This window comes from Anthonomus grandis, chromosome 7 (genome assembly GCF_022605725.1).
Source record: "Anthonomus grandis grandis chromosome 7, icAntGran1.3, whole genome shotgun sequence".
Lineage (NCBI taxonomy): Eukaryota > Metazoa > Arthropoda > Insecta > Coleoptera > Curculionidae > Anthonomus > Anthonomus grandis.
In genome coordinates this window covers 13545729-13571067 of record NC_065552.1, presented here as the reverse complement: position 1 = coordinate 13571067, position 25339 = coordinate 13545729, and the positions used below count along the sequence as shown (strand labels likewise).

The 25339-nt window shown below is 31.1% G+C and overlaps 1 protein-coding gene across 1 annotated transcript; it reads left to right on the top strand.

Moving 5' to 3' along the window:
* The first annotated feature begins 4779 nt into the window (after nt 1-4779).
* On the top strand, nt 4780-12082 carry LOC126738707 (polygalacturonase-like). Its single transcript, XM_050444147.1, has 4 exons — nt 4780-5121; nt 11095-11285; nt 11395-11722; nt 11775-12082. Exons 1-4 carry the CDS (start codon nt 4803-4805, stop codon nt 12032-12034), a joined length of 1098 nt encoding a protein of 365 aa, XP_050300104.1. The 5' UTR covers nt 4780-4802; the 3' UTR covers nt 12035-12082.
* Nucleotides 12083-25339: the final 13257 nt, after the last annotated feature.

Here is a 25339-nt window from a genome sequence, read left to right as displayed (position 1 = left end):
TATTAAAAAAATGAAGCCATTTATTATTTATAAACTTGTTTCATTCCCATATTTCAATAAATATTTTGTCGAGTTGTACTTAATATTTTGTTGGTTATTAAGATTGTCTAAAAATTGTTATTTCAAGCAGCTGCCAAAACCCATAGAAATAAAATTCGAATATTGTAAATGAGATATGGCAAAAAGACCTATGCCATTTACTATACCCTTGCCATTTCTTCTGCATTTGTCTGCAGAAGGTTCTAAGTAAGAGTGAAGGTTCTTTGTACATCTTTGTACATCTGTTTCTAAGTACATCTGCAGATGTACTTAGAAACATTTATTGCATTATAGCAGGTAAGCAGAAAAGCAGCTATCACCATAAGTACATCCAATGATATTTCTTTCAAAAGTTAACATCAACTAGAGAAAACTTAGGTTAGGTTTAGTAAAAAATAAAATAAATCAAATGATGCCGCATTTGATTTTAGAGATTCTAATTGATGCTATATATAGATCATGAGAAAGTAGAGTATTTCCATTATACTTAAAAAAATTCTTAGATTAGTCCAATCTATAAGGTAGGAGAAGCTGGATGACCTCTTCGAATCTCATTTATCGACTTAGTTATGTGATGTTAGTTATGTCATTATGATGCGGAAACTTAATGTATCGTTGCTGATTCCGACTATTCTAGATATGGAGAGACATTAAATGTAGAGTTCTATAATATTCTGTTTTGGACCCAGTGCTCTTTCTACTTTTAGAGAAGAAATTTTACAATATTTGCAGATGACATCCCAATATTGTGGCAGGCCCTGCATCCAAATGCTTTCCTTCAGAGGATCTGAAGATAATTTAAGAAGATCTGAAAAAGGAAAAAAAAGCTTATTAAAGATTGCCAATTATATTGAGCAAAAAAGGCTTCCCATAAGAAGCACCTTATTTATTAATAATAATAATTCTTTAACATCCTGTAGGATGATAAATTTTTTAATAGCCTAGGCCGATGCACACATCTTGGGGTTATTTTTTTGGGGTCTTTTTTCGCCTCGTCTGTCCTCTCTCCTTGCGCTCGTCCGTTGTCACACTGCCGCTGCATGTATTAAAATCTTAGGTTAATTAATTCTATATCTTACTTCGCATTCCTATATAAAAACGTTATTTTTATTTTTGTAAAATTGTTTCTGTAAATTGTAAAGGGCTTTTTCATCCCTTCTTTGCTTGTGCTAACTAGGGAAAACGGTTTTATAATCGAGAGAATAGTCCTATTTGTCAATGTAATTTTTTTTTCTTTGTAATTTTTATTGACCTATAAAACTGTACATTTTGACAAATAAACCATTTTTGATTTGATTTGATTTGATGATTCTGCGATATTTCAGAATGTCATACGTAGGTGCTAATAATACGGCTATAGTTAAATTATTCGAATAACTTTTAAATTTATATAAAATATTTGTGGTCATAGTTTCGCCACCAGTATTGTAGTGACTTTACAATTCACAATTTATAATTCACGTAAATACCTTTATTTAAATAAAAAATACATCATTCCATTTAAACTAAAAAGTGATCTTCTTCTCGAGAGAGGTGAAGGGATAATCTTAAAAATATCATAAAATATGTCCCCTGTATACTTGAAATGTCAGAAAACATGTGTGGCCACTGATATATCGTATTGTAATGCTTTAAAAAACTCACATTATTAATTATTGTTTTAGAGAGAAGCATAGTGTCAGCAAATTCTGCCATTAAAAAAAACTTCCTGTTTATCCAACCCAACAACATTTTTTAGGGCTGTCTAAAATAGCCTTATTCGTCGAGGCTATATTTTTACTACTAAAATTAGAGATTACAAGTATGTACTGCGAATAAAAGAGGTATGAATAATAAAATTTATTGATAGATAAAAATCACATCAAATCAAAATCAAAACTTTTATTATCAAAAAAAATAAAATAGACACAAAGTGTCTGAATTTCGTCACAGTTTTACATGTTATTATCTTGGCCTAAAAAAAATATAACTAACTACCTAGATAAGTAAAATTCAAAAATATTCACCTATAATATATATTACAAAAAAAGTTAAAATAGTCAAAAGTAAAGTGACATTACAGGGTTACAAGAAATATAATAATTAATTGCCTAATCAGCTAGATAGCTATCTACATCATAAAAACATTTATTGGCTAGGAATTCCTTTAACTCTCTTTTAAATAATGAAACGGTTTTGTCAATCTTTATATCATTCAGTAATTTGTTGTATAGTTTTGGACCTATTCTTAATACGAATTTTTTAGAAATAAGTAGCTTGCTATGAGGCATTGACAAGTCATTTTTAGAACGAATTGGGTAATTATGAAAACTACTATTAACAGTAAGGGAATTAAAATTTTTAAAAACATATAAGCAAACTTCAAATATATACACACACGGGACCGTCAAAATTCTATATTCTCTAAAAAGAAGTCTACCGGAAGTCATCGGTGATACTCCGGCAATACACCTAAGAATCAGTTTTTGTCTAATAAACACTCATCGTACAGGCGACGTACAGCCCTAGAGCTAAATACTGTACAAAATTTGTGAGTGTATAATAGCGTGGTATAGACAAATTAGTTGATTAATTTCCATTACCACCCTAAGGTTCCTAATGGCATAACATAAACTACCGAGCTACATTGACAACTCAGCACAATGAGATTTCCAAGAAAGTGAATCATCCAATGTTAAGCCAAGAAACTTAACTGATTTTTGGCGTTTTAAACAATCGTTATCGTTGGTTACACATAAATTAATATCACTATTTATTTAACTATGACATGCATGAAAAACCATGTAATTAGTATTTTTATTATTCAAGTAAAGTTGATTTAAAATAAACCATTTGCTAAGTTCCTCTAAGGCTTTTCCAGCAGATACACCAATTGTTTCCATGTTTTGTCTTCGGGCCAGCACGCATGCATCATCAGCATACATGGTGATGACACTATGTGTTATTGCCAAAGGCAAGGGATTAATAAATAAAAGGAACAACACCGGGCCCACTACGGAACCTTGTAGGACTAGGACCCCAATGTCCACTTTAAGGTTTTCAGACCGCATACTAGATCCGGAGCTATCCCTCACTGCTACATATTATGAGCGATCTGCCAAAAATGATGCAAACCAGCTTGACACTACTGCCCTTACACCATAGGATTCCATTCTATCCAAAAGTAAAGTGTGATCTTCGCAATCAAACGCCCTGCTGAGATCACAGACTATCCCAACACGGTGCTCACCCACCTCAAAAGCCTAGATTACCCCCGACAAAAATGCCAAAACAGCAGGCGTCGTGGACCTACCAAACAAAAGCCATGCTGGCCTGTCGAAATAATTTGATATTTTTTTTGAAATAAGACATAAGCCGATCAAGCATTGCATATTCAAAAATTTTAGAAAATAAAGAGGTTAAGGCTATGGGTCTGTAATTGTTAGGCATAACTCGATCCCCTATTTTGCATCTCCATCTGGGTCAAAATAAAAAAGGATACTGAAATTTTCACAATGCAGTAAAATAAAAGAGAAGTTAGAAGGGTTCTGTTGTTGTTCCTTTTGTTCCAGTATTACGGTGCGAGGACGCACCAATTCCAGGATAGCCGTGTAAGCCAATATTTAAAAACAGCCAGTCTATATTACCCAAAACGTTAAGTCAGCAGTAAAGCCGAGCTAAGCAAATACGGTCCAAAAGGGGGAACTGCAACGGTACTCCAGAGTATGAGATATGCTGGGGTCGTGTTAAGATCGCGTTACGTCATTTGTAGTTTGTAGCGGCGTAGTATATTGGATTATTGAAAAGTAATGACTTTTATTTATGGTGTAAACCTCAATTTACCGCTGTGGAGTTTACACGTTTACGTGAGTATCCGTTTTCATTATTATTTTGGGGAACATTTTTGGATAAAACGTAGTACAAAAAAATTAAAAAAAATTAAGACATATAAATTCTCTACAATGTATCATTTTTTAGCGAAGCGGTACAAAATATACCTGGGACCAAAGTTCAAATTTAAGTAAAATTTCACGTTAAGAATCTGCAGAAACTGAATTATTTTGTAACTTTTGCGCCCCTTTACTTTATTACACTCCCAAGAAGATAATTTCTTGAAAATTTATTACTCTATTTGATTTTTAAACGACAACGTAGAATTTCTAATTTAAAAAATATTAAGAACATAGTGATGAAGGAATAAAGCTAACCTATAAAGGACAAAAAAAGTTTGTCTGAGAATGAGGAGCAAGATTGGTTTTATATTATCCTTCTGCGCAGGATACTAAATAATATATATGGTTACTGCGGGGCAAGTTTCAAGATCCATAACATGCAATTACCATGCGGTCATATAATTTAATATTTTTATTTTTTCCTTTAGAGATATTTTAGTGCGAAGTCTACGAGAAAAGCCCGAACAGCTATTTCGGAGCTTAGACTGATTATGCGAACTGTAACTTTTAAATTAAAAAAAAAAATAATCAACTTTTTTATAAGCTTAGATTATAATAATATAAAGACAGCTAATATAACCTACTCAAATTTCGAACTACCTACGTAATAATCTTTCAATTTATTTTTCTATCAACATAAAAAATATTGATTTGGTATACAAGTAAACAACTGTAAGTATCTTCGTGTCACTTATAAAAATGTTTTTAATTGTATTCAAATTCGCTTTCGTCAATTGTTATTTTATAAATAAACATATCTGATTTATACAAAATGCGTCATTTTTTTTTATATAAAAGCCAAAAACAAACTTTTTCGGAAAAGTTTAAAAAATGACTTCGTTGCAAGCTCTGCCTTTCTTCGCTATACTGGCTATAGTGTCAGCTACACCGACTCAACCGCTTGAAGCCAGCTGTACAGTTACTTCCTATGATAATATCGCTGCCGCAGTTAGTAGCTGCACTACGCTGACCCTAAAGGATATTACAGTACCGGCCTCTACTACTTTGTCACTCTCCCTAAAAACAGGTACCACATTGACATTGGCTGGTACTTTTAAGTGGGAATATGCTGAATGGAAGGGTCCTCTGTTTGAGATCAAAGGCAGTAAGGTTACTGTGAAGGGAGATTCTGTTACTTTGGATGGAAGAGGTATGTCTTTCAAATATATAGTGGTTATAAATAGTTTATGTAGCTAAGGAAAAACTTTTAAAGTTAAATTTAAACCGTTCAATCTCAGTTGCTGAAGCAATTTTTACTTCTCTAAGAAACACCACATACAGAAATTGAAGATTAGCACAAAAATACCGTTAATTATGTATTAAGATAAGACTAATTTATCTTACCTCTGAAATCGCATAATATTTTTTTTGTTGAGGTACTTATTTGATTATATGGATGTCCGAAAAATATATAAAAATATTTATATTTGCCAGCCGCGTCTCTAGATAATAAGTTCATATATAGTAATATCAAAAATACATAATTTTTAATGTTTTGAGGAACATTTTGAAGGTGTTTTTTTTTTGTTAATGTGTTTAAAACGTCTGATTGCAAAGAACAACTTTATACAGTGGTGCGGTCGAAAAAGGTTCATCAATACTTATAATTAAAAGCAATAATAAAGACAATCAGGATAACGTTTTAAATAATATTCAGTCCACTAATCCAAGGGAAATTAAAGCATGTATTAATAATAGAGAAAGATCCGAGGAAGCATCGCTATTTACTCCCAGAATGACACGTCTTTGCAAGCTTTGAAAATTTCTTAATAACACTATGGATAAGAAATATAATATAATATAAATTATAATTTAATCCAAGGCCATTAAAATTGGACACACCGAAAAAAATAGTTAGCAACATTACGTTACTGAATGATAGCAAAAAACCAGCGCCTTGGTTAACATATACCATTAGGCTTATTTAAAAAAAAAGAATAAAGCATTGACTAGACATAAAAAGCCCAAATGTCTTGAAAATTGGTTCTACTATAAAGAATGTCATAATTTTGCGCTTGCTGCTATTAGGAAGAAAAATAGCCTATTTAAATAGTTTAGAGAATGAATTGGCAAAACACTCTAGTATTTGCGTAATCTAAATATTAAAACTTCTTTAGATTTTATTGAGCTATCAACTACACTAAATGATGCAAACCTATTTAACGATTATTTTATATAGATCTTTAATAAATCCAATAACTGTTTGGAAAAAATTAACTTCTATTCAAACCACAAATTTTACAATATTAATTTTCAGTTCTCTCTAGTAGACCTAGACACTAGTCTATAAAATAATAAAAAATATCAAATCCAACGCCGCGGGTCCTGATGGCATTACACCTTGTTTGTTACAATTATGTCTACCTACCATTATTGCCACATCACAAATATAATCAATAGCTGTCTATTAACAGGCTAGTTTCCCAAGTCTTGGTGGGAATAAATTGTGGTACCTATATTTGAAATTTTAAAACATTCAACCTCGAAGGACCACATCACCTAATAATTAATAATCAATAGTACTAAAGTTCTCAAGCGGGTTGTTTATATGCAACTTTCATCTTATCTCTTATTAAATAACATTATTCCCACTCTGTCTCTAATCACAGCAATCTGATTTTAGATCTGGCCATAGCACGGCTACCTCTCTTTTAAATGTTATGAACAATATAATTCGAGCCCTCGATAAAAAACTATCTGCTGTCATAGTAGCCTCTGACTATTCGATAGCATTTGACAATGTTTAAATTCTTTTTCTGACAGCGTAAAAGTTTTAGGCCTAATAATACACAGCACCCTTAGATTTAGAAAACATCTAAGTTTAGTTCTGCTAAAATATTATCTACGCATACGTATGCTTTATGCAAATAAGTTTATTCTAAACTTTAAAAATAAGAAAAAACTTACTGAAGCTTTTGTTCTCTAAATTATACAATATTGTTTGGTAGTACATTTTTCACGTTTAGATCACCAGGGACAATATCACTTGCAGCGCTTGCAAAATAACTGCTGTAGATTTATTTTTGATTTAAGGAAGCTTGGCCATGTTTCTAAACCCATTTATTCCTTCAAGTGGTTAAAGTAACCGTATTTATATACATTTTTGATGTCGCATATATACTTTATTATATCGACTTTTTCCTATCAATATTCCAATATGTCTATTTGAAATACTTATTGCAAAATATCAAGTGCATGTTCGCAACTTTAACTAGGCCACTTCACTGAACGGCGCTTTTTGGAAGATCTACATATAATGCTAACTTTTTAATGCCTCTATGCCTGTGTTTAGTGTTCCTGTGTTTTTATATTTTTAAGAATTTACTTTTGATGGAATCTTATAGGTGAATAAATTTGTATAGAGAAATGAAATTGTATAATGTCATTAAAATATTTGTATATTTTATAAATTTCATGTCTTCTTCTTGTTGAGTGTACTTTTTCACTATTTTAGAAGATTAAAAGCTTAACAGTAGCTTTAGCCAATCTTCGCCATCGTAGGCAATAATGTATTCTATTATTACCTGAATAAAGACATGTTAAATAGAATTGAATTGAATTATTAAAAATCAAAAAAAAACTTAAAAAGTGGCAAACGGAAATCTCTGAAAAAAACTTTTAAAATTTTACTTATGCCACTAGGAGGCATAATTAATATGCTCAAGAAAAATTTTCTTTTTAGAAAAACATAGTTGTTACACAAACATGGGTGCGTTTCTGACCAAAGAAGCAGAAAAAATAAGGATGATACATACCGACACCTGTTTCTGCTTTTTTGGCATTCTCAACGCAAGGAACCCCGAAAGGCAAGGAACAACAAAAATAGGAAAAAAAAAGATCATTAAATAGAAGCGAACAACCAATTTGTCTAAGGAGTTCTAACGCCTCCAAATTTGAAGGAAAATTACAGCCTCTCCATTAAGGAAAATTAGGCTAAATTTATGATACAAGTGCAACAGAAGAATCCATTTGAGTATAGGAACCCATGTCCGGAAATGCGTCATTACGCCACTACGGCCCTAAGACGCGTTAAAATTTATAAAAAAAACATTAATTACCTAAATAGGATCTGCTGCATTTATTTTTAGCTTTTGTACATGACACCATAACAACAATTGTTTAAAATCAACAGTTATCAATGTCAATTCTCAATGTCATGTTTAAAGATTTTATAGCTTACAATTTTTAAATATTTATTGCTAATAGAAAACTTTACCAATCAAGAATTAGCGGATATGCATTTGGCATATGGAGCAACAAACTGCAATGCACGAGCAGCATTGCGGTTGTATCATGAACGTTATCCCGAACGACAGCATCCTGGATACAAAAAGTTTATTGCGGTTCATCGGCGGCTCGCTGAGACAGGCATGTTTAAGACCAAGATGCATGATACTGGTGTTGCTCGAACCGTAAGAACGGTCGAATTTGTTGAAGAGGTGCTTGAGCGAGTTGCCGATGAACCATCAAATAGCACACGTGACGTCGCTAAGAATATGAATACGAGTAATGCTTCTGTCTGGCGGGTATTACACGAGCAACAACTCCATCCTTACCACTTCCAAAAAGTTCAGGGTATGACTGCAGCCGATTGTCATCTTAGAGTTCAATTTTGTCGATGGCTTCTGGATCACATCATTGCACAACCGAATTTTTTACGGTATGTTTTGTGGACCCATACAGCCTCTTTTACAAGAGACGGTATTTTTAATAGTAGGAATAGCCATGTTTGGGACGAAGAAAATCCTTATGCAATTTTTCCAAGAAAACATTGGAATCGTTGGTCTGTCAACGTATGGGCAGGCATTGTTGATGATTATTTAAGTGGGCTATACCTTCTACCGGAGCCGGACCTATTTATCTGCGTTTCTTGGAGGAAGTTGTCCCAAAACTCCTTGAAAATGTTCCACTAAACGTTAGACAGCAAATGTGGTTTCAGCATGATCGAGCGCCGGCTCACTTTCCTGTTCAAGTACGCGAGTATTTGGCTCAGCGGTTTGGGCACCGTTGGATTGCCAGAGGTGGAGCAGTTTCTTGGCCTCCTAGGTCACCCGATTTAACGTCGCTCGATTTTTTTTGTGGGGACATGTAAAGTCTTTAGTCTACGAAACTCCAGTAGAATCAGAGCTAGACTTAATTGGACGAATAACAGCAGCATTTGAAATCATTCAAAACGAGGATCAAATTTTTAGTGTAGTCCGCCGAAATCATGTGCTGCGTTTAAATCGGTGTATTGAGGTTGGAGGAAGACATTTTGAACAATTGATGTAATGGTATCATATACAAAAGGTAAAAATAAATGCATCAGATCCTATTTAGGTAATTAATATTTTTTCTAAATTTAAACGCGTCTTAGGGCCGTAGTCGCGTAGTGACAGATTTTCGGACATGGGTTCCTATACTCAAATGGATTCTACTGTTGCACTAAACAACCCCTAGAAGTCTGATCCCATAGTTCTGAAACACCCTGTATAAAGCTAGAATGGAGACTTAATATGTTTACACTTTTCATAAGTAATAAAGTAGCTTAACTTTTAACTTGTATTAATTTTTTAACTACAGTGATGATTAATTTTTGCTGGTTTATTTTCGTTAACTTTTTTTAAACCTTTTTGAAAGCTAAAGAGTAAACCAAACCTTGTAAGAAAAAAGATGTAGGAGATATAAAATATATATACTAAAAATAAAAACAGAAAACACGTTAAATATTTTTATGGAAAGCATATATAAAGTTTGTTAAACATAAATTTTTTTAAAAAAACAGTTTCCGATATGATTGATAGAATACACTGTACGAGAAGTAGGATTGCGCAAGTTGAAATTGACAGTACTATTATAAGATAGAAAGAAAGAGCTGTATTTTACCAATTAGAGGTCAATTTCAATATTTCTGTTTTTTTATGTTTAACAGTTTTATATGCTTCTCTTTAATAATAATAATAAACGTGGTTTCTGGTTTTTTGTACTTAGTTTGGCCATTTGACCTTTAATCATACTTCAAATCTTATATGGTTTGTACTATATCGCTTTAAGCCTAATTAAAATTAAAAGAAAAAGACCATAAATTAAAAGCAAAAATAGAAATTTATTATGACTGTAAAATTAAGAAAATTATAAAAAATTGAAAAAAAAGATAAAAGACTAGATATTAAAAATGCAAAAATTTTTTAGTTATCCATGGCCCGCTTTATTTCTGATTTTTTACTAATAGTTGCTTGTTTCTACAATTGACAAGTATTTCTTTTAAATTAAATAAATCCGAAACTAATAAAAATATCGAACTGAATCTTCTTTGCTTTTATTGCTAATTTATTATACTTTTTAACAATATACGTTTATCTCTAGACTCTTTTGCCCTAATTTAGCATTTTATAGAAAAAAAAATTACACCAAAAAATTTGGAAGATTTGTAATAGTTATAATAATAATTACGCCTCCTGGTGGTAGAGTTATGAATTAAAAAATGATTCCCGTAATGTTTTTTTGCCACTCTTATTAACCAATTTTGTTTCCAAAGCTCCTGGATTATTTATTGCCGATATACAATGTCTTGCCATTTTTAATGAAATATATTTTTATACAGGATTTATCATATAGCAATAGCTAATATTAACTTTGTTAATTAAATTAAAGCAATTTATATATTCATCTATTTCTAAATTATTGTTAAGATTTTCAATGTATTACATGTTCTAAGAACGAAGGCTAAATATCCGTAATTACCCATATCATATTTGTTCTGAATTTTCATTAGTTTTGACATAGAATCCAAAGTTAGACTTGAATTTACTTTAGTCCAGGTATTTAGGTCTCACCTGAGCGACTACTTGCAGACTAAAGGACTGACTGAAGAATTATTTTTGTAGATTTTTTATTCAATCTTAGGGTCTCAACCATCATACATTAATATAAGGATTATAAATATTCGCCATTAGAAATAATTTATTTTGGATACCTTAAACAATGTTAAAACATCTGTTTTTTTACCTGTCACAACTAGGTTGACACCTGGTGTTTATAATATTTGTCAAGTAAATGCAGATTTTTCACAGGTGATCAAAATAAATTGTATGTGGTGTTGACTATACCTATGTGATAAAACTTTTTTATCTCAATTTCATAGGTGCAAAATGGTGGGATGGAAAAGGAGATAAAGGCAAAAAGAAGCCAAAGTTTTTAAGAATTAAAACTACAGGCGGTTCAACCCTTAAAGACATAAAACTCCTAAATTGCCCTCATCAATGCGTCTCTATCAATAGTGCTAGTGATACGACTATTGATAACTTTTATTTGGAACTTTCTGCAGGAGATACTGTAAGGATATTTGCGTTGTTGAAGAAAAATAGTATTATCTAGAAAAATATTTCTTTTTGTTTAATAATAATTTTTAAATGAGTTTCTTTAAATTTTTATTTAATTGAAGGCAGGTGGACACAACACTGACGGATTTGATATCTCTAGTTCAACTGGTATCACAATTGAAAACTCCATAGTGAAGAATCAAGATGACTGTGTTGCTGTTAATCAAGGATCCAATATGATTTTTAAAAACTTGACTTGTAGTGGTGGGCATGGTCTTAGTTTATCCGTCGGTCAAAGTTCAGAAAATGGCTCCCCAAATACTGTCTCTAATATAACTTTCAGCGACTGTACTGTTATGAAGTCTGATAACGGAATTCATATAAAGACTCATTCTGATGCAGGAACTGGAGCTGTTAAGGATGTTACTTACAAGAATATTAAGCTTTCTGGTAAGTTAAAGAATATGTTTTTTTTTTCGTTTATTTAGCAATACAATTTTAGGCATTAAGAAATACGGAATCAATATTCAGGAAGATTACGAGAATGGAAGTTCTAGTGGAACTCCAAAAGGAAATATTCCAATCACTAATTTGGTTCTAAATTCAATTACTGGAAGTATGACTGGTGACTCAAATAGTATGGCTGTGTATATTCTCTGTGGAACTGGTGGTTGTTCTAACTGGCAGTGGTCCAGCATATCTATTTCTAGTGCCGCTAAAACAAATAAATGCAACTATACTCCAACCGGTTTTACATGTTAATTTTGGCTATTTGTAATTACCTACAAACAAATAAAGTAAAGCCTAATATTTTCTTGTATTATTTTTTAAATGTTTCTTTTTATTAAAAACTAAGCAGCACTTAAATAACTGCTTAAATAGTTAGTATTGCATTAACTTATAATTTTGTGTAATATTGGGAACTCGTCGGAGCAATTTTCTGTAAAAATCGGAATATTTTGACATTTTTGCTTTAGTTGGTCATGAAAGGTCATGATGAAACAATGCTATGCTATTGATGTTTGACAGTGACATTTAGTTGATTAATAGTAAATATTTTGGGTGTTTTTTTAAAATAGTGACCTAAAAATTCATTAAAATGGAAAGAAATAGTTATTCAAATGAAGTTTTGATGAATCTATTTATTATTCATGGAAAATGTGACAAAATTGTAGCAAGAACATGCAGAAAGTTCAAAGAAATGTACCCAAATGTACAAAAAATGGATAAAAGAAAATTTGTGTGAATACAAAATAACTTTATACAATTTGGTTCACAACTTAAAAATGATACAAGATTATAAGTAATTTACAATAAATTTTCAAAATGATTGCCATTGACTTCTAAGCAATTCAAAATCCTGCGTTGTACAGCATGTGTTGTCGCTGCTTGTATTTCAGAAGGATCTAGTTGACCAATGCAATTGATAACACGTTGACGTAGTTCCTGTTTACTGTTTACCGGTGTCTTCTATACCATTTGCTTCAAATTACCCCAAAAGTATAAATCAAGTGGTGTAAGATCAGGTGATCTCGCAGGCCAGTCCCATGGTCCCAAACGCCTAAACCAGCGGTCATCGGATTTCTCAAATAACTCACGTGTCACCTCCTCAGTGCAATGAGCAGGTGCCCCATCCAATTGGAACCAGCAAGTGCGATAATCTTCAAGCGTTAAATTTTCCAGAAAATCTACTACTGAGCGCAAAATCTGAATGTATTGATGGGAGTTTAATGACCCGTCGTAAATATAAAAAAGCTATTTGATTGTCTTTTAGTAAACAAAAAACATTAAAACAAAATTTTTCTTGAAACCCCATTTCCTTAACCGCGTGTGGATTTTGATTAGCCCAAAAATGTTGATTTCTTCTATTAAAAATACCTTCTCTAGAAAACCACTAAAGATAGGTATAGGAATACCTTATACAAAACCAATCATAAAGTGATAGCGGATCGGAAAATAAAAAAATATACAGGGTATTCCATTTAAAATAACAAAGTTGCTACTAAACGTCTAAGGTACCATCAACCATCAATCACCCTGTATACAGCTAGGTCGATACAGCTTTTCTTTTTCAGATAACAGCAAAATTATGTTCGACGTACTCAATACTACCATTTTTTTTTGTTAAAAGAGATAAACCTTGCTAGCTGCACATACGCATCTTAATAATTAGTTGGCAAAGTACCTTCCTTGGTTAGGACACAAATTTCCAACAAAAGCATGTGACGATAAAGAGTGAATTAACATGAAATATATTGTAAAGGATAATAACTTAATCGCAATGCTAGGTATCAAACTTAAAATCTAAAAAAAAAGCCTGTTAGTGGTATTAGACCTAAATATAACAGGGTATAAAATAAAGAATGGAGGACTCATAAAAAAATAGTTAAATTAACTTCTTTTTAATTTACAAAACTTCTTTATTTATATATTGGTCTGAAAGAAAACAATTTAATTTTTAATTATTTTTAAAATTAAATAATTAGTTTATATAATAAATTGGTATTAAAAAAAATTCAGAATAATAATAAAAAACGAATTAAAAAAATATAAAATCAATAGTCTGTTGTAAGTAGCATTAAAATGCCTGTTTGCGTACTTAATAAGGTGGATGTTTTTTTACGATACAATTGACCATAAATTCTAGAGGCTAAAAGAGTATTTTTGTTAATAGTATACAGGGTGATTTTCAACCTATGCGCATAAACTTGGGAAATGGTAGATGAAGATCAATAATGAGTAATAATGAGAAAAAAATGTAGTAAAATATTTTTGGTTTCCGAAAAAAAGTTAAACAAATATCGCCAGAACGTATTTCAGACGAACTTATTTTGTTTAATAATAACTGATAGTAAACAAGTCATAATGTTTGGAATTTGTTGTTTGGAATCTTTAGCAGTACTTAGTTTGTTTGTGGCTGTGATCGTTTTCGATCGCTATTTTCACACGAACAAAATAATAGCTTCAAATGTAATGGCGCAGATTTTTACAAACGAAGAACTTGTCGACATGGTTTTGGTTTACGGAGAAACGCATCAGAATGCAGTGGCAGCAGCTGATCTGTATGCCCAAAGATTTCCCCGAAGATATTACCCGAGACGTGGGGCTTTCTTACGTGTTATTCAGCGGAGTAGAGAAACTGGCAATTTGCGGCCGCGGCCTGAACAAGATGGAGGAGCTATTAGACCTAGGCACATTCTAAATCTGGAGGAGGATATTTTAGAAGTTATCGAAGAATAACCTGGACTAAGCACTAGGACAATTGCAGCGCGATTTGGAATATCGCAATCTACAAGTTGGCAAATTTTAGGGCACGAGTTGCTGCACCCGTTTCATGTGCAGAGGGTACAAGCCCTATTTCCAAGAGATTTGCCGCTTCGAGTACACTTTTGTGAGTGGTTGTTACATTACCAGCAGTTAAGCCCAAACTTTACCATGAACATTTTAGTTACAGATGAGGCAAATTTTACGCGCAATGGAATTTTCAACTTTCATAACACTCATTACTGGGCTTTGGAAAATTCGCATATTACATGGAGAACATACTTTCAACAACGTTTTTCTGTAAATGTATGGGCTGGAATTCTGAACTGGATGCTTATCGGACCTTTTATTCTGGAAAATCGTTTGACTGGTGCTCGGTGTTTAGAATTTTTGCGCAACAATTTACTAGTGCTCCTTGAAAATGTGAATCTCAACGTTAGGCAGAACATGTGGTTTCTTCATGATGGTGCTCCACCACATTTTTGACGACCAGTACGACAACATTTAGATCGTGTGTTTCCCGGACGATGGGTAGGCCGTGATGGTCCAGTTGGGTGGCCCCCTCGCTCGCCTGACCTTAATCCATTAGACTTTTATTTGTGGGGTCATATGAATACAATTGTGTATGTAAACGAAGTTCATACTAAGCAAGAGCTACGACATCACATAAACGCTGCCAGTGACACAATTCGCCTACAGCCTGGTTTGGCCCATGCATGTACGTCTTCATGGATTCGGCGAGGTCAAGTCCGTATCGAAAATAAAGGAAACAACTTCGAACAGTTGCTTTAAATTAGTTTAAATTAAACACGATAAAAAGTTGTATAACATGTTTTTTATTTAAAAAAATATGGAGATCTCCAAAACTAAAAATATTTTACTACATTTTTTTTCATTATTACTCATTATTACTCATCAGCTATAATTTCCCAAGTTTATGCGCATAGGTTTAAAATCATCCTGTATAATATCAATACGTTCCTTACGTAAAAAATTCATTACGAATAATTAAAACTAAAAACGTTAACTAATTTAATAAATATTTATAATGGATCGACTAATTAGAATCAGAAAAATTACTATCAAAACGATTGACAATGATAGTCTTTGGTAATTAATAGCACAATAACAATGTTTCATTTTGCCAATCAATCTCGATAAAATTCTCACACGTTTTTTATGCCTGCCTTACATAAAACTCAAGATATCTTAAAAATTAACGGTTTAGATATAGAACACAACAAAAAAAAAAGAGGTAATTCACAGATATATTAAATAACATAAAAATATAACGGGGCATTTAAAAATTTTAAGAATTTCGTATTTAATTAATTCAAAATGGTACAAATTTCGTAAGTCTTGGTTGAATCTGTAGTTAGTTATAGTTTTTTAGACGAACCCTCTAAAAGCACAAAAAAAAGCACAAAAAAAATTACCTGGCAACGCCGCATGCAAATTTATTTTTTTTTTATGAAAGTAATGCTCTCTTCATGTCTAATCATTTTATGAAATATTATAAATTGCGTTTTATAAAAAAAATACATATCTTATAATAACTTTTTTATGATCCACCCTGTATAAGGAAAAGTATTTTTAGTTTCGTAGATTTATGGTAACCCTACAACTTTCCTATAAACTTCTTTTAATTGCTCTTTGATTGCAGTCCTAACATTGAAAAATTCAACTGAGCTTTATATTCTTAATTGCTATTGACAAAGTGGAACATTTTTATCAAATATTTTTAGCAATTTATCGTTAAAGCACTCGACAGCTACTAACACTAGTAAGTATACGTCACCGATATTACATAGGAACTTTCAGTTAGTTCTCAGTATCTAATCGTAAAGATAAGGAAAATTATACATTTTTTAAATTATAATTATGATTATGATTTTCAATGCTGTACCTTGAAAGGCATATTTTTCTGAAAACATATTTATATCAATTGATAAGGCAGGATAATAGCAATCCGAAAATATTTACTACCGAAAATTTTTTGATGCAGTTATACATAAATGGCTTATCAATGTACTTAAATTATAGAAAATAGATAACCACATATTTTCTTTTTAGAATTCACTATAGCATCTTAGAGAACATCAGTAAAATTTCAGGTGCCTTACGGTAACTGGAATGGAACTAATATGATTCCTATTCATAGGGGTATATTCCAGAAAATTCATTAAGTCTACTTTGGTTCTGTATTGCTATGAACCCACTCTCCAGACCTCAATTCAACTAGGTATGGATTTGGCCTAAAAAAGAATATTAGACCATCTACTATATAGATGAATTAAAAATTCTTGCGGCAATACGAAATCAAAGAACAGAATAAATGGTTAAGATAATGGAAAAATTATCTGATGATATAGAATTGACCTTTGGACTGGATAAGTGCCGAACTTTGAACATTATTAAATGTAAACTACAATCTTGTGACTTTCAGATAGATAATGGTCAGATAATTAATGCTATAGACAAAGAAGGATTCCACAAATATCTAGGAATGAAGTAAGCCCAAAGAATGGACCATAAAACTATAAAGAATGAGCTGACTACTCAGTTCACTACAAGAATGCGACGACTCCTTAAAACAAGTGTTAATAACAGACATTTATTTAAAGCTATTAATACATATGGAGTCATTTCACTGACTTACTCTTTTGATATTATAAGATGGACAAAAACTGATATCGAAAACTTGCAAACAAGGGCTACAATACTTTTAACGAAAGAGCCAATAAGCATAACCCGCTTAGTTCCGTAGAACAAACTACGCTACCTCGACATATGGGAGGAAGAGAAATGGCCGACATAGGGAAGCAACTGCCAGCAAATTATTGACTTGCGATTCTTTTTCTTAAGAAAGGCTAAAACATCAGACATTCGTCTGCTGCATATGAAGCAGACGACTCAACACCATTAAAATTCTAGGACCATGAGTAGCCTATATACTGAGCAAAAAAAAATGCAAGCTTGGATAAGATAATCACAACATGGAAGGCATGTTCACGAAGTTGAACAAGATTATGTCAACATAGCAGCGTCGAACTAATGATTGACTTCGAGACAGATTCTCCACGAAACTGAAGGGTTTCTTGTGCCTACCCAAGATCGAGTAATACAAACAAGAAATTATTTAAAGTTTGTCGTAGGTGACCTGACGGTATAAGTTGACAGATGTGACTGAATGTGAGACAACGGAGTCTATTCAGCGGTCCATTCGGTAGCTGTCAAAGTCTTGTACTACCGGAATATAAAGAATACCATGATCTAACTGTAAATAGACTACATTAGGTACATCCAAGGTACCTTATTATAACTATAAGCCAGAACCAGTACTTAAAAATGAGAAATACATATTTTATTGGGATCGCACTGTACTTACAGACCAACAAGTAAGTAACAACAGGCCTGACCATTTAACACTAATTAGTAAATTTTCTAGGAATACAACCCTTATTGATGTAGCAATTACTGATGAAAAGATTGTTAAGCACAGGAGTCTAAAACACCAGATAAGACAATGGGAAATGAGATATGTGCGGACAATCCAAGTTATTATGTCCACAACAGGAGTAATACCAAAGAGCCAGATCGAAAAACATCAAACTGTTTAACCTTAGGGAAAGCATCTATAAGCTAATGCAGAAGTCGATGCTATTATCCACATCTCGAACCGTCAGAAAGTTCATTGGAAACGTAGATAACGTTAACTAGTTTAACAAATATATCATGTAATTTAAGACTATGCAAAATATCCAATAACATGGAAAGGACTATATCAGAGCTTCATCCTTCTGATATCTAAGATACGTGAATTATTCCCCCCTCTCCCAGAGGGAAAGTGCGATTTCCGTTTGGCATGTGGCATGGCATTTAATATAATAATAATAATAAACTTTATTCATGTAAAAGTAGATATAATATAAAAATATAGTATATAATATAAATATATAAAATGCAAGAGTGCAGCTGATCATAATTAGTTCAGTTGATTTATACACTTATCCTTTAAAACAAATAGATAACATACGTAGAATATAAATAAATAGATAACATACATTATCTTAATAAAATTTAAAAAATTCTTAAACTGTAACAAACTTATATAAAAAATGAAAACTAAAATAACAAATAAATCTTTATAATCTTTTATAAAGCAAGATGATGTATGGGCACAAGATAAGACTATAATCCGAATTATCGATTAAATGAAGAAGATTGGGGCAATGACGAGACATAATTTTTAATATCTTTAGAGAAAGCTAAACTAGAGCAGACTTAAAGGGCAAAGGGTAGACTATTAAAGACTTTATCCAGGTCATCAGTAAAATATTTCTATTATCTAAAGATTTTACGAATTGATGACCACATAATAATTCAATTGAATCGCAGATTAGGTGTATTATATAATACATATCTGTGAATGAGACTGTATCCACAGTGGATACCAATGATTATGAAATACATATTCTCATTGGTATCCACAGCAGTTATTTTGGCTTTTTGTTTGTTTTCGTGTCTTTGTTTATATATAAAATATTGGCTGTTAATTTGTTTACGAGTTGTTTTTTTTTTATAAGAATTATAAGATCTTGACAAAAATGTGTATGTCTTCTTGGTATTAATTAAATTAAAGTAGTATGTAACCTTTTTCTTAATTAAGGCGTATAATACTCATGCGAATGATCAGACTTTTGAAGTTAGATGCTACTTCCGGTGTCACAGGTAGTAATAAGTTATTTTAATTTAGTTTTATTAATATTTGCAACCTTTTAGAAAAGAAGAATCAATTTATAGTTTTAAATATAGTTTTGTATTAATTAAAAAAAATACCGAGCTTATTGATAATTTTATCTTCGAATAATATCAACTAAGGACCAGTAAGCTCATTTTAAGGTTCTAAGGCAATATTTATGTATTTTTTTATTTTTTTTTTATTTAATGGAAGATCGTCCTTCATAAACACTTTTTGAGATTATGTAATAACCGGTCTGATTAAAATAGTAAGTATTCATATAAGCAATTTAAAAATTTTTACAATCGTAATGGCATATTTTGTTTTATATTTTCGATTCTAACAATTTCCGAAGCCAAATATAAAATTGTATAACAACATAACGAATTAACTAAACTTAATGCACATGTTTCGAAATAATATCTTTTATCGAAGAAATATCTTTTATAAATGTCCGGCATAACTTTCGACCACTAAGTATCGTATGAAAATGATAATGTAAAGTTCTTATTGACACATTTTGGGTCAGTTTTGATTCAATAGTGCAGTTTGTATTGTGTAGAAAGCCAATATAAAAGACATCAGATTCAAATTATCTTTTTATAAAAAAAGGTATAAACTACCTAAAAAATTTTCTGAATCAATAAATTACTTGTGCTTATATTAATGCTTAATATCTTATGCTCAGTTAATGACAGCTATGCTGAACTTCGCCGAGTTAAAAATAAAGGCCTATTATTATTATTATTATTATTATTACTTGTAAAATCTAAAATTACAGAAACCTTAATATAACACGATATTTCTGAAACCTATTGACATTTTTAAAAATAAAAAAGAAAAAACAGTCGGTTCATATATATATATATATATATATATATATATATATATATATATATATATATATATATATATATATAGTAGTATATACTACATACTACTTTAATTTAATTAATACCAAGAAGACATACACATTTTTGTCAAGATCTTATAATTCTTATTAAAAAAAAACAACTCGTAAACAAATTAACAGCCAATATTTTATATATAAACAAAGACACGAAAACAAACAAAAAGCCAAAATAACTGCTGTGGATACCAATGAGAATATGTATTTCATAATCATTGGTATCCACTGTGGATACAGTCTCATTCACAGATATGTATTATATAATACACCTAATCTGCGATTCAATTGAATTATTATGTGGTCATCAATTCGTAAAATCTTTAGATAATAGAAATATTTTACTGATGACCTGGATAAAGTCTTTAATAGTCTACCCTTTGCCCTTTAAGTCTGCTCTAGTTTAGCTTTCTCTAAAGATATTAAAAATTATGTCTCGTCATTGCCCCAATCTTCTTCATTTAATCGATAATTCGGATTATAGTCTTATCTTGTGCCCATACATCATCTTGCTTTATAAAAGATTATAAAGATTTATTTGTTATTTTAGTTTTCATTTTTTATATAAGTTTGTTACAGTTTAAGAATTTTTTAAATTTTATTAAGATAATGTATGTTATCTATTTATTTATATTCTACGTATGTTATCTATTTGTTTTAAAGGATAAGTGTATAAATCAACTGAACTAATTATGATCAGCTGCACTCTTGCATTTTATATATTTATATTATATACTATATTTTTATATTATATCTACTTTTACATGAATAAAGTTTATTATTATTATTATATTAAATGCCATGCCACATGCCAAACGGAAATCGCACTTTCCCTCTGGGAGAGGGGGGAATAATTCACGTATCTTAGATATCAGAAGGATGAAGCTCTGATATAGTCCTTTCCATGTTATTGGATATTTTGCATAGTCTTAAATTACATGATATATTTGTTAAACTAGTTAACGTTATCTACGTTTCCAATGAACTTTCTGACGGTTCGAGATGTGGATAATAGCATCGACTTCTGCATTAGCTTATAGATGCTTTCCCTAAGGTTAAACAGTTTGATGTTTTTCGATCTGGCTCTTTGGTATTACTCCTGTTGTGGACATAATAACTTGGATTGTCCGCACATATCTCATTTCCCATTGTCTTATCTGGTGTTTTAGACTCCTGTGCTTAACAATCTTTTCATCAGTAATTGCTACATCAATAAGGGTTGTATTCCTAGAAAATTTACTAATTAGTGTTAAATGGTCAGGCCTGTTGTTACTTACTTGTTGGTCTGTAAGTACAGTGCGATCCCAATAAAATATGTATTTCTCATTTTTAAGTACTGGTTCTGGCTTATAGTTATAATAAGGTACCTTGGATGTACCTAATGTAGTCTATTTACAGTTAGATCATGGTATTCTTTATATTCCGGTAGTACAAGACTTTGACAGCTACCGAATGGACCGCTGAATAGACTCCGTTGTCTCACATTCAGTCACATCTGTCAACTTATACCGTCAGGTCACCTACGACAAACTTTAAATAATTTCTTGTTTGTATTAACTTTCGACCACTAAGTATCGTATGAAAATGATAATGTAAAGTTCTTATTGACACATTTTGGGTCAGTTTTGATTCAATAGTGCAGTTTGTATTGTGTAGAAAGCCAATATAAAAGACATCAGATTCAAATTATCTTTTTATAAAAAAAGGTATAAACTACCTAAAAAATTTTCTGAATCAATAAATTACTTGTGCTTATATTAATGCTTAATATCTTATGCTCAGTTAATGACAGCTATGCTGAACTTCGCCGAGTTAAAAATAAAGGCCTATTATTATTATTATTATTATTATTATTATTATTATTACTTGTAAAATCTAAAATTACAGAAACCTTAATATAACACGATATTTCTGAAACCTATTGACATTTTTAAAAATAAAAAAGAAAAAACAGTCGGTTCACTCGTATCTAAATTTTCTTGCCTCACTCCACTCTGTTTTTTATGTCTTAATCTTTTATTATTACAATGTTGAAATTGATAAAGTAAATAAAAGTTATTGTGAAAATAAATGTTTTGGCAAATATATATATATATATATATATATATATATATATATATTAGTATATATATATATATAGTATATTTAGTTTCGTTTAAATTCTTATGTATACAATTTTGTAATTGCACTACCATTCACTTTTGAATTTTTTTTGGCAAAAAGCATCTAAAAAAAGATGCGGGTATAAACTTCTTTTAAAGATCAGCAAATGCTTTTAAGTAGTTACAAGACTTCGACCAACTTACATAACTAACTAATTAATTCCAAAAGACCCTAGTTAGAGTTACTACCGCCACACTGTTATATATTATGTAGAAGGCAGCCCTGCGAAAGGATTACGGTGGCCGTCCTGAAGTGGATATACTTGTTTGACTAATGCAGACATACAAGTTCGATAAGTTTCAGGAAACCTGGCTGCCTGGAAGACTTTGCTATTAGCCAGACTTATTGATTTAAGTAGGTTTCCGTAGGGATTTAAATTTTAAAGAGATTTGCACTAATTTTGCTCAGGACAACCACTGAATATGTATCTTTGTATCACTTTTAAATGCTTGAATATCAAGTTTGACATATATGACATGTAAATGAAGAATCCCCAAAAAAAAGGAGGAAGATGAGTGTACCTCGCTAGCTAGTTCTGTTTCTTCGGATTTCTTGCTATATTTTTTGTATAATTAGGTTAGTATAATATAATTTTGTACGTTAAAATAAGCGTTTTTGTTGTTTTTTTTTATTATATAACATTTAATAACTCCATTATTAAATGTCATAAAATAAAGTATTTATAAAACCCGACACTCTCTATTATTTTCCAAAAATTATATGGTGAATCAAGCAAATATGATACAATAAAATCCTTCATAAAAATCAAGCGGAATCTTTACCCAAATTAGTAAAGCGCTGTGGTATATTGGCACAAGCAAACTCCATTAAGTTCTTTTAGGACAAATACCGCGTAATTCTGGATATCTACGTAAATACGATTAATTAAGTTACCTCGGCAGTATTTACAATAATACCATAAATAGAAGAATCGTCAAACTTGACTGGAGTCGTAAAATACTGCATACTGTTACCGCAGACTTACCTAAGCACTGAACCTAGATCCACATATATACGTAATCACGGATCCATTATAACCACATGACGTCAACCAATAAAATTGGTGAATAGGATATATGATATAAATATATATATTAGTAATGTTCTTTACAGATATGACTTTATGGATTTTTATTGATTTTAACTAGATATAAATATGGTTATAAAGGTTTTTTAGTAATTAATAGCTAGTGCAAAAATATTAATAGCCCGAATCTGTTACACAGCAGCAATATGATTTACTGTAATTTTTTACATCTGTAATCATAATGATAAAAATCATAATGTTATCAATAAAAATAAAAAATTACTTATTTATTTGTTTACTTATCAAAACTAACAAACATGTAAATAAAGAAATATACCTTATCTACATTACAATATAAATTTCTAAATAATATAATTAAAATTTAGAAAAAAATATAAAAAATAAACATATCAGTATAATATAAATCTATGCAAGTGCCAAATATCATAAATACATAATACAAATATAGTTTTAAAACTTAGCTTTCAGGTCTTGCTTTAATCTAGAAGTAGGTATAGTTAAATAAGTCAATATCAATACTGCACTGCATCACACTGCATAATTCTGCTGACAGACACAACCTCCCTATATCAGGTTCTGTGGAATGAAACCTTAAAGGTTCTTCTTAGCCTTAGGTTACGTGGAGGTACATAGATGTTATATTTTTAAACGAATTTGGGATAGTTAACAACCAAGCAGAATTCTGTGTGATATAACAATATCTGCATTAAGCCATATGTGCTCAAGAGTTCGCAAGTTTAGGTTTCTTTCAATTTTAGCATAATTATTATTCTCATAAGAAATGCCCATCTTAAAAGCAACACAACGAAAAAACTAGTCATTAATAAATAAGTTGAAAAATATTAGTGCAAGGTTTGATCTTAGATATATGCTTGGTTACTCTGGTAACCTGTGTTCTAACATACAAATAAAATTTTACCTACTCCAACATTGTCCCATGCACATCATACGCTGCTAGTTTTACTATAAGCCCATGGTTCACCTTGTCAAAGGCCTTGGAAAAGTCGGTGTATACTGAGTCCACAGCGGACCTCTCCCCCAAGGCTCCGCCAATATAGTCATGGTATCCCAACAGGTTACTTGAGACAGAATAATTTTCGCAAGACCCATGTTGAATCTGATCTATAACATTTTTTATCATATCTTTCAATTAATCTTAAATTTAGAAAATAATAACTCAAATAATTTTGTGATAAGGTAAAAAATAAAAATAATCAAACATACTGGCCGAAAATTCGCAGCCAAATCTCTATCATCTGACTTTTTATATACAGGATATCCCGAAAATAATGGGGCATAGAACAATAGTAAATTCCTTACGTTAAAATAATGTGATTGAGGTCAACTATTTGTCTAGTTACCTTATTCAAACTTTAATAGTAACTGAAATAGAGGGTGTCAAAGTATTATTTGATTAATCGTTTTCTCATAAGTTCTGAACCAATTGACATACTGACATGAAATTTAAAACATACGAGTCTTTTAAAAAAATAAATAATATTTCGTATACAGTTTTCGGTAGATGGCGCTCGTTGCGTTAGTTTTTACTTTTTTAGAACCCCTAACTTTTTGTCAGCCCCGTATATCGGTTTAAGAAGTATCAAAATAGTTTCTTTTTTAATTTTACATAAAAAATGTATACCTTATTAAAGTCGCTAGTAGCAACCATTTTCCACGTAATCACCATTTTTCAAAAAAAATTTTAAAATAATATTTATTTACTACTTTATTAATTAAGAGATGCAGCTAAACGTCCAGAAAAATGAGAATAATATAAATCATTAAAAAACTTAACAACAGCTTCAATAAGAATGGAACGCAAAGCTTATTATAAGCAAAAATTTAAAAATTGCAGTACTCGAGAAAAATGAGAGGAACTTAATAAACTAACTTCGTTTAAGAAAAAAGATATTTCGGTGCAGTTTAATGATGTTGATCAATTTA

What these genes read in the sequence shown, in the direction of transcription:
- LOC126738707 (XM_050444147.1), top strand. Translation starts at nt 4,803, where the DNA reads ATGACTTCGTTGCAAGCTCTGCCTTTCTTCGCTATACTGGCTATAGTG. An exon ending in TGTTACTTTGGATGGAAGAG is followed by an intron (nt 5,122 to 11,094) that starts GTATGTCTTTCA and finishes TCAATTTCATAG; the next exon opens with GTGCAAAATGGTGGGATGGA. An exon ending in AACTTTCTGCAGGAGATACT is followed by an intron (nt 11,286 to 11,394) that starts GTAAGGATATTT and finishes ATTTAATTGAAG; the next exon opens with GCAGGTGGACACAACACTGA.